At 46.2% G+C, this 10,986-nt stretch overlaps 1 protein-coding gene across 2 annotated transcripts; it reads right to left on the minus strand.

Annotated features, from left to right (window-relative positions):
- Positions 1-4,193: 4,193 nt before the first annotated feature.
- LOC123413157 (DEAD-box ATP-dependent RNA helicase 42-like) lies at positions 4,194-8,911 on the minus strand. Of its 2 annotated transcripts, none has more exons than XM_045106109.1 (2): positions 5,500-8,911; positions 4,194-4,539 (listed from the first exon to the last, which is right to left on the minus strand). In XM_045106109.1, exon 1 carries the CDS (start codon positions 8,756-8,758, stop codon positions 5,558-5,560), a length of 3,201 nt encoding a protein of 1,066 aa, XP_044962044.1. In that variant the 5' UTR covers positions 8,759-8,911; the 3' UTR covers positions 4,194-4,539; positions 5,500-5,557. The 2 variants fall into 2 exon arrangements, with proteins under 2 accessions (XP_044962044.1, XP_044962043.1); XM_045106108.1 differs by lacking the exon at positions 4,194-4,539 and adding an exon at positions 4,841-5,213 and having other exon boundaries at positions 5,500-8,910.
- Between the last annotated feature and the right edge of the window lie 2,075 nt (positions 8,912-10,986).

Consider the following 10,986-nt stretch of genomic DNA (forward strand, 5'->3'; position numbering starts at 1 on the left):
TTACCTAGCGTGAAGCCCTCTCTCTGGTAATCCCCGATGGCCTAGCCCAGTGGTGCGTGTCTGTTGTTGTACCACAGGGTTGTGGGTTCGATCCCACACCTTCTCTTTTTTGTATTTTATTTTTTTATTTTTTATTTTTGCCTTATTTTTTGTGTTGTTTCATTTTACATTAGGTGGTGTGCTTGATGTTTTCTTTTCTTCCCCCATGTTGCACTAGAGGTAGTGTATGTGTGTGTAGATAGTGTGTAGGTGGAGATGTGTGTGTATGTGTGTATGTGTTTGCACACACACACTTGTGCAAGTGTGCACAAACACATACATGTGTGCATCTCCACATATAATGTGTTGGGAGGCTCTTCTATGTGTGTATGTGGCTGAGTAATCCCTTGTGTGTGTAGGTGTAGGTGTGTGTGGTGTGAGTCCATATATACATGAGCATGTGTATGTGTGTGCTCATGTGTGTGTGTGTGTGTGGATGACCACATGTCCCTATGTTAGTGTGACCATGTTAGTGAGTCCATGCTATGCCTAGATAGGGTGATCTAACCCTAGTATATGTGCATGTGTAGATGATGCCAAATAGGATAGTTTCCACATGTGATGATAGTCATTTGTAGATTATAGGATTCCTTGTGATTTTTCGAGCTATCTTTGTGCTTTGTTGTTACATGCAAGTACCCATGTATGATATATGGATTTGGGGTAGAATCATCCCAGGAATCCATTGGTGCAGTCAGATTTCACTTTAGAGCAACTTCATAAAACTGTTATTTTCTGATGTGATGCCATGTTTAGAGCTTTACATTAGGTGGTGCTTTGGCCCTTTGTGTATGATTCCTTGTTGGAATGGTAGTGGGTGAACCTCTCTTTAGCATGGGGCCTTTATTTTGTACTTATGGATTTGTATGCACCTATTGTGCCCTGTCAAAGTAGACACTTGGCTGAAACTGTCAGATTTGTGAAACCGTGTGATTTTCACTAAGTCTGGGAGACTCGAGTTATTTTCTTCCCCTATTGTCTTGTGTGTATTAGATCCTGTGTTGGGAATTAGCCCATGCAACAAACTAATGTTTATGAGCTTTTATGTTTGTGTAGCTCCCTGTTAAATTTCATGCTTATACACCTCTTGTAGATATCATTTTGGAGGCTGCCAAAATGCTTCAGACATAAGCAGCTGATGAAAAATTGTGATTTTCACTAAGTCCCAATGTGTGATAGTTTTTGTCCAAGTTAGTGTCTATAGATATGCTCATGGGTGGTTCCTTTGCATTAGCTTCTTGTACAGGGTTGTAGAGCTTTTGGATGGCTTCAGTTTCATGTCTTGTGTGATTTATTTAGAAGGTTGTAGCTACTTTAAATCTTGTAGACAAACTGCTATGTTGTTGTTGAAAACATACTGTATGTTTGTATTCTTTTGAAGCTTGTGTGGGCATTGTTGATGGTGTGGTGTGTTCCCATGCACCACCCCACTTATAATTTGTTGCTTGATCATGTGGCAACCTTGTTACACTAGTGAGTGCCCATTAGTGTGTGTTTGTGGCTGTTTTGACCCGTAGGTCTTCGCAACTTGTTTTGTAGTTTCCGGTTGATCTGTGACTCCGTTCTCTACGTTCTTTATATGTTTTTGCATCGTTTTCTCGTGATGCACATGTTCATGCCATATTCATGCATGTCAAGATAACTTAATATGAGGTTCTCTCCAGAATTCAATTAACTCAACTAATGCATATGAAAGTAACTAGAATAGTGATGCATGCTTCCTTCTTCACACATGCATCATGTTGATTGTTGCATTATGTTTTGCCGGTGTTCATTGGTTGTTATCTTATCTTGGGTAGCATTGGGAACGGAGAGCGAGTACATGGATTCTGGAGAGTACGTGCAGGAAGATCAAGAGCAGTTCCAAGCTGAAGACATCACAGGCAAGATGAACGTGACCTTGACACCGTTTCTAGCCTAACACCCTAATGGATAGCTTTGCTAGTTGCAGGTGCCAGATGTCCCATGTGATAACATGGGTATTTTGATATTATTATGTTTAAACTGCTATTTAATTAATGCACATGTATACTTGGTAAATAACGGAAGGCCTAGCCTTTTGCCGGGTGATTTGTTCCGTTGTTGCCGCCTTATTTTCGGTTACCGGTGTTTGATTCCATAACTGATCGCTCCTAACACGTTCGGGGTTGTTATGGGGACCCCTTGATAAATCGCGTAGTGTTAAGGCTTGTGTGGCAAGACCCAACATTGGTTTTAATCTGCTAACAACCTAATAATAATTTGCATAGGGAATAGCTACCCCGAGGAATTAATCAACAACCCGAGCCAGTGCTCCTCATGAGTGTTGGTCCAAACTAGAGTCGTGTGCGGGGCCAACCCGGGGCAACTCGGGAGATGTCTATCAGACCACTGTACGTTGTGCTCATCCGGCGTGTCCTGAGAACGAGATACGCGGCTCCTATCGGGTTCGTCGACACGTCGGGAGGTCCTTCTAGATTTGTCTTACCTTAGCGATATATCTTGCGTATAGGGATTCCGGTGAAACTTTGTGTCTCCTCAAAGTTGAGGTTTTCCTCTAAGGAATCCGACGAGATCACGAGTTTTGTGATAGAGGATTGCTTTGCGGCCCGTGGCAGTTTGTGATGGACTAGTTGGAGCACCCGTGCAGGGTTTAATCTTTCAGAAAGTCGTGCCCGCGGTTAAGTGGCAAATGTGGATATTTTGTTAACATCCGGTTCTAGACAACTTGAAGTAACTCTAATAAAATTGCCAACTGTGTTCGTAACCGTGATTGTCTCTTTCAGAGATCGTTCTCTCATCGAGAACACGATGGGGTTATGTCTGACGTAAGTAGGTGTTCAGGATCACTTAGTGATCAACCTAGTCTTTGATCGCTCGCGTAGACCACCATATGATTACTCTGATCATCGTAAGGTAGCCACCATATATGCTTAGGTTGCTGCAAACCCATACACTTAACTTTCCTCACCCATTAACTTGGGTAGATTCGATACCAAGACCATTCGATTGTTGAGTCCCCGTGGCTCACAGATTACTACAAACACCAACAGGTACAGGTACGCCCGACGTAGGAAATCCTGATGACAACCAGCTGAAGTGGGAGTTCGATGAGGACTCTGGTCGACTGTATGTGAACTATCTGGAGGTCTGAGGCCATGGTCGTGATCGTGGGGTTAGCATGCGGGATGTCATAGTTTTACTTGTTTCATGTTGTTCGTAGAGGGACTAGACTATGTTGTGAATAATGTGTGCGTGTAAGCTTAATGCTATACTCTTATCAGATGGCAAGTGTATGCCCTACTTGTCACTCTTTCAGTTATGTAATGTTATGATTATCTCGCTTGTGAAACGTTTAGATGCGTCCCTTTCTCTTTTGAGGCCTCGCTTTCAAAATAGGAAAGGGTCGTATATGTACTATGTGTTGTGACCGCCAACCTGGTTGGTCACCAATAATGTGATATGTATTAAAACTTAATCAACATGTGTTAATTATGAAGAAATCTCCCCTTTATCAACCGCAGACTATTGCCTTTTGACAACCGTCGCGTCGGTTTATGTCATCTCTTCTGAACGGATGTGACTTCAGGGCACCCCTTCTATCTATATAAATATCTACAATCATCTAATGAAAGATAAGCGATTTACTTTACACCTCTCTCGATTATTGCCTCTCGTAATATTCTAACACAACAAGGTGTTCTGGTTCAAAAAAATGTTGTGCCACGGTCTAATGCATCTGGTGAAGAGGCGCCGTCAGCTGTAGCATAGGCATCTGGTCGTTCGGCACGAGTGTCAACGGAATATTACGAACCAAGTTTTTCAAGGGGCCAATGGACAAATTAAGTTAAGTTTTTTTATGGATAAGTCGGCATTCAAAATTTTCAAGGGGTTAGCAGCGTAACGTCAATCATCCCATCGATACGCCAACCTAAAACTTTTGCCCTACCATCGATACTGTACCTCTTCCAACAGTTTCGTCTTGGCAAAGACCACGTAGAGTTGGTGGGCGAGCATTTCAAAACCCAATACAGCGAACAGGAAGGCCCTCACTTCGCTCACAATGCTTGTCAGTTGAATAATCTGAAACGAGAGAAATGCTAGAGTATTCCTGAAGAAATCGACGCCGCCATACTACGTCCTAAAACACATCCAAGACGAGGCCAAATTGTGGGTGACTGCCAAACTGTGGGTGACTGCGGGGGCTAGGCACTTGAGCACCATCATGCCGCAAGAGTAATCCCGTTGTATCTTAGGCTGTTGGGCTACGGCCAGTTCTATTGTTCTCTGTAACTCCCCTTATTAAATATATGGGGCAAGTCGTTTCAAAAAAACAGTTGCGAGATAATGGCACAGAATATCAGTGCCCCCTGTTGTCACTCAACTGCAGCAGCAAATTACAGGATAACAAGCCCAATCTTTCTGTCTCTGAAAATATGGGCCCCCGGCCTCTTCGACCACCAGTCGCAGCAGCACCGCCGCCTCAGAAATATATCCTCCGCTTGCAACAGTATAGTACATCTGAAGATCAAAACAAGAGCATCATGTCTACAGAAAGTATCATAGCTGCAATTTTGAACATATAGGAAACGAACGCAGTTCACAAGGTAGAAGTGACGCATAATCTAAACCAAACCAAAAAAGTGTAGACAAACTTAACGCAATTAAATTCAATTTGAGTGCTACTCCCTCCGTCCCATAATTTAAGACGTTTTAAGACGTTTTCCGATACTAGTGTAGTGTCAAAAAAAATTACAATATGAGACCGAGGGAGCAGTAAACTATGCTTTTGTCATCACTCAGAAAGTGCACAATTTCAAAATTGCAGCAGAAAACTCAGCGCCTTCTTTGACATTTAAGTTTTTATTCCCAGCAGTACTACGGGTGAACAGTGCACTATGAATCTCCATTTAGCGTTCACAACAGTAAACTGTGTGGAGCATAAAAAATGGAAGGCAGCATTCTCCATTTAGTGTTCACAACAGTGACCAGCAATCTAAGCCTTCTGTCCAAAGGCAATAAAAAATTGTTAAAAGAATCATAGAACTTGTCAAAATGTTCCAAGGTAGACAATTTCCACAACCACATGGCACTAAGTAACTGCTAGCTGCCTCATATAACGGCTTAAAGTTTAAAAAAGAGTTGCATATCTGGGAAGTCCAACGATTGGATTGTGATCTGCCAACCATGGTAAACTGCAATTTGAAAATAGACCCAGAAGATGGTTAGTAAATAAAAATATGCAAACAAAAAATAACATGGTACTGTACTTTGCAATATAGTAGTTGTCAAAACATGTTACTTTGCAATACAAAATAGTTGCATATATGGGAGTACAAGATAAGAAATTTGAAATACATAATTTGGGAATTATGATGCCTGGAGAAAAAAAATGAACTGTCGTGTGCGATTTTGCATATCAGACTCTACACACAAGCAGTTAATGTTTAATCTATGATGACTGACATGTATTCTTCGTACCTTCTCAAAGAAAATTCCAACATCTCCGATACTTCCATTTTGTTATACAATCTGCAGATCAAAGAACAGAATACTTTCCAGTTTGAGCAGAACCTGGAAGATTCAGTGCCTGGTTGGCACAATCCTCAAGGACACGCTTCAATTCTGCTTTTGCCTTCTTGACAGAAGACTCATTGGGGCCCTCAATAAACAGGTACAGCTTGCGCTCGTTAGCACCAACAATTTTGCCTTGAGGTATAAAGGTTCCCCTTGTAGTAATTGCCGCTCCAGTCCATTCCTGAATGGGAACCAATGTCTCTTTGTGAGTGATCTTCCAGCGAGCATTTTGTGGGAAATCATTAATCTCAAGCTCTGCTTCATAGTGTTCTGGAACTGCATGGGCCTGTATCCTTGCCAAATTTTTCTGTAAGTTGTATGCAGCATCAAGTGCACGTTGTGTGGCATCATTGTTTTGTTGGTTAGGTGCGACCGGCAGAGGAAGCAAGGAGCCTGCCGTTGTGGCTGGTACTTGCTGATGGGCATTACTAGTAGCCCTGGCAGCAGCCAAAGCAGCGGCAGCTTGAGCAGCAGCAATAGCTTGTGCTGCAACATCACCTCCCTGTTTACGCACACCTCCTTCATCATCAGAATCTGAATCTGACTTGTCCTCCTCATATCCATATTCCCTTGCCTGAGCTCTCTTCGCAGATTTTCGTGCTTCCTCCTCTTCTTCATTGAACTTGAAACCACTTCCACCATAGCCTGTTCCATGGGCCTGCTCCGTTCCCTGCTTCACCTTCGACATAAATCGATCCGCTAAGGCTTTCAGGTCCTCTGGAACGGCCTGTTCAGATAGCTCCAAAGCCTTAACAAGGTCTGGTGCATAGCGTTCCTCTTCCTCGGAAATAAAAGTCACGGCACAGCCCTTCCTACCAGCACGACCCGTTCGCCCGACCCGATGAACATAGTCCTCATAATGATTAGTGACATCATAATTGACAACAAGCTCAAGATCTTTCACATCTAAACCCCTTGCAGCAATACTGGTAGCAACCAGAAGGCTGCACACATTACTCTTGAAATCAGCAAGAGTTGATTCACGGTCATTTTGATCCTTTCCACCGTGTAGAGATAAACATGGGTATCCGTGCTGGAACAGCTCTTTCAGTAGAGAATCACACTTGTCTTGCGACTGTACAAAAACAAGAATTTTTCCATTTGCAAACCACTCCCCAAGCAATTCCAACAGCCTGAAGAACCTCTCGCTTTCTGGCCGCACCTCCACCAGTTGAGTGATATCTTTGTTCACGACACTCCTCCCACCCATCTGAATCTCGACAGGCTTTGTCAGCACTTTACGTGCCAGTATCTCCACCTGCCGTGGAAAAGTGGCAGAGAAAAGGACAGTCTGCCTATCCGGACGAGTGTTCTGAACAATTCGAGTGATCTGAGGCTCAAAACCCATATCAAACATCCTATCTGCTTCATCTAGCACCAAGAAAGTCACTCTTCGAAGGTTAGTAATCTTGCCACTGCTAGTGCAAAGGATATCAATCATCCTGCCCGGTGTACAAACAACAATTTCAGCACCCCTCTTCAGTTCACTGATCTGCTGGGCAACCCCAGAACCTCCGTATATAGGAACACAGTTGATGCCAAGCACCTTAGAGAACTTTTTTATGTCTGAATATATTTGCACCACAAGCTCTCTCGTAGGAGCCATAATAAGCCCAATAGGGCCATCCCCAGGGACAACAGGCGGCTGATCTTTGACATGCCTCAGCATGGGCAAGACAAATGCTAGTGTCTTCCCAGATCCAGTCTTTGCAACCCCTATACAATCGCGTCCACTCATTATGACTGGCAACGCCTGTGCTTGTATAGGCATTGGTTTATCAAAACCAAGCTTCTTGATGGTATCAAGTAGCTTACTTGTCAGACCACTCTGTATCCATGTCTTTATTGGCTTCGGAACGTCTTTCCCGTGCACCTTGAGCTCCAACAGCTTCCGGTAGGCCGCCGCTTCCTCGGCTGGCATATTTTTGATATCTTTCACCTCAATATAGAAATTCTTCCGGAATGGTTGGTAATCAATCTTGGAATGGTCAACAATAACCAACTTCTCTGCCTTCGTCTTCTTGACACGTTTTATGAACTCTGCGTCATCTTCATCATCTGATCCAGCCTCGTCATTAACAGCATCACCATAATCTGAGTCAGAATCATCCCCTTGCATAATTCTCCCAATTGCCATCATCTGTCTTTTCTTATCCTCATTACCTTTGACATCCTTCACACTATTGTCATTCAAACCACCAGCATTGCCAGCGAGCACGCTCTCCGTCGCTGCTGTGGCACTCTCAAGCTTTGCAACCACCGGCAACACCATGGAGTCCATAAAAGCGTCGAGGGGGTCAATCTCATCCTCTTCCAAACCAGCCCCACTATTACTGCCATTATCCATGTTCGGTAGGTCAACATCCATGGCACCAGTGCCACCATTCTCCTCCAATTTCTTCACATCCTCCTCATCCGACTCCTCACCATCCAAGGTCCACTTTTTCACAGACTTGCCTCCACCATCAGCATCAATGGCAGCAGCACCACCACTGGCACCATCCTCCTGCTGCTGCTCACGGCGCTTCTTCTCCTGCCACTCCTTAACACGGCGGCGGCGGCGCTCCATCTCGTCATCAAGACGTTGCTGCTCAGCCTCCATGTCTTCCTCCTTCTTCTGCCGCCGTTTCTCCACCTCCTCCGCATCCTCCTCCTCCTCCCTGGTCAGCGGTATCTCCTCTGGCTCCACATCACGGTGGTGGTGGCGGTGCGACCGGCGGCGGCGCTTGCGGTCGCGCTCACCATCTTCGTTCTCCTCCTCGTCGACCGTCTCCCGCCTCCTCGACTTCTCCTTCTCCCTACCGCGCTCCTCGCGTCGACGCACCCGCTCTCTCTCCTTCTCCATCTCCCTCTCCTCCCTCTCCCTCTCCCTTTCCCTTTCCCTTTCCCTTTCCCTTTCCTTCTCCCTCTTCTCCTCCTTCTCGCGCTCCTTCTCCGCCCGCTCCCGCGCCTTCCGCTCCTCTCGATCCCGCTCCTTGTCTCTGTGGTGGCGGTCGCGATCTCGGTCCCGCTCCCGCTCACCGTTCCTGTCGTCGCGGTGGTGGCGAGAGGAGGGACGGTCCTTGTCGCGGTGGCGGCGGGAGGAGGAGTGGTCGCGGTCCTTGTCCTTGTTCCGGTGGTGGTGCTTGGAGACGGTGACGCGGTCATCTTCGCCGGACGACATGGCGGCGGCGATCGACGGCGGGGAACGCTAAGCTCAGGGAGGCGGAAACCCTAGACGCGGTTGTGTGGTGCGGTGGGGCTAAGATTTTCTTTTCGCCTTCTCGTTTTCTCGACTTTGATATTACTTGCTTTATGGTAGCAAGCTGTATGTCGAAGACGAAAGGGGCTTTGGCAAGTTATAAACAAGGCACATATAGCGCTCATCCTCAAGACATAGGAGGCATTGGGGGTAGGCGATTAGAGACCTCTAAACCTTTCACATAGCTTCTCCAAAAAATTTACAAGTGTTCCTATTACAGAAAAGGATGCATCAGATAATAAGTATCAATTGATCTGTTTCTATTAAAGGCCGAAGCATTCACGACAACTATCTGTTGGTGTGTCAATTGGCGTGCAAAATTCATCCATCGAGAGTTCCGGGCACCTTCCTCAAGCTTGATATTTCAAGGGCTTTCGACTCCCTCTCCCGACCTTTCCTATTTGAGGTCCTCGGGAGAAGAGGTTTTGACACGAAATGGTTGCACTCGATTTCCACTTTACTATCCATTGCGAGCACAAAAATCATCGTCAATGGTGTTCCGGGCAAATCCATCATCCATGCAAAGGGGTCGAGGCAAGGGGATCCGGTCTTCCCCTGCTCTTCGTGATCGCCATGGATGCGTCTCGGCGATCTTGTGTAAGGCATCTCGGGCTGCCATACTAAGTTCATTCCGTGGCATCTCCGCATTGCAAAGACTATCAATTTATGTCGACGACGTGGCTATGTGCATAAGACCTACGAGTATGGATCTACTTTGTGTGAGAGATTTGCTCGATATATTTGGAGAAGCTTCAGGACTTCGGATCAATTACACCAAGTCGACGGCTATCCTAATTCAGGGCTCAGAAGAGGACGGGACTAGGGTGATAGGCACACTTCACTACAGGAAGCTCACCCGCGCGGATTGGCAACCTCTTGTGGACCAGGTTAGAAAGTTCATACCGGCATGCCAGCGTGGTCTGATTGAGAGGCCGGGATTGTTGATCCTGGCAAAATCGGTGATCTCAACAAGGCCTATTCACCAGCTTTTGGTGCTCAATGCGCCAACCTAGGTGTTCGAAGAGATCGATAAATGGATGAGGGCCTTCTTTTGGGCCGGCAAGGAACGGTGGGCTTTGCCATGTCGCTTGGGACAAGGTGTGTCGCACGACATGTTTTGGTCGCTGGGTGTGAAAGACTTGCGACTTCAAGCCATCGCGCTCCACGTGAGATGGGAGTGGCTACGTAGAGCTGATCCAGGTAGGTCATGGTAGGGCATATCGATGGTAGAGGACAAGGAGGCTAAGCTCGTATTCAACAGCATGATCAATATCTCGTTGGGCAACAATGAAAAGATCCCCTTCTAGAGGGATAGATGGGTGCATGGATTCACGATGGGTGAGATTGCTCCCGGTCTTTACAAGCTAGTGACCACGAGGGCGCGAAACTCCAGGACTTTCCACCAAGCGCTGAACGACAATGCATGGACCGTTGATGTGGGTAGTGGCATTAACTTCAAAGTGCACATACAAATGTATTGCAATCTCCACGGTCCTAGAAACGAGCATGTGCTAGATCAATTCCACTGGCCAGTAGATGTGACACGGATTTACACAGCTAAGGCAACATATAACATGCTCTTGGAAAGATCCTCCTCATGGGAGTGTATCTGGAGGAGTTGGGCACCTCTATGCTGCAAAATATTTGCCTGGCTCATGGTTGCCGGGCCCCTGGAACCGGGGGTACCTAGGCCCGTCGGCCTGTAGCCCGAGGCGCAACGCGCTACACAGGCCTGGTTCGGCCCGTCGGCAAGCCCAGCAAGGAAGACCCTCATGGGTGTTGGGGAACATTGCATGGGAAACAAAAAAAATCCTACGCTCACCAAGATCAATCTATGGAGACTAACATCTACGAGAGGGGGAGTGCATCTACATACCCTTGTAGATCGCTAAGCGGAAGCATATATAACACAATTGATGTAGTCGTACGTCTTCACGATCAAATCGCGATCCTTATTGATCTAGCGCCGAATGGACGGCACCTCCGCGTTCAGCACACGTACGGCTCGATGACGTTTTTGACTTCTTGATCCAGCAAGACGGGCGAAGTAGTAGATGAGTTATGGCAGCACGACGGTGTGGTGTCGGTGGTGGTGTAACTATTTCCGCAGGGCTTCGCCAAGCACAACGGAATTAGAGTGGAGGATTAAC

This window comes from Hordeum vulgare, chromosome 7H, assembly GCF_904849725.1.
Source record: "Hordeum vulgare subsp. vulgare chromosome 7H, MorexV3_pseudomolecules_assembly, whole genome shotgun sequence".
Classification (NCBI taxonomy): Eukaryota; Viridiplantae; Streptophyta; class Magnoliopsida; order Poales; family Poaceae; genus Hordeum; species Hordeum vulgare.

Coding starts and splice junctions, on each gene's coding strand:
- LOC123413157 (XM_045106109.1), bottom strand. CDS start 8,758: ATGTCGTCCGGCGAAGATGACCGCGTCACCGTCTCCAAGCACCACCAC.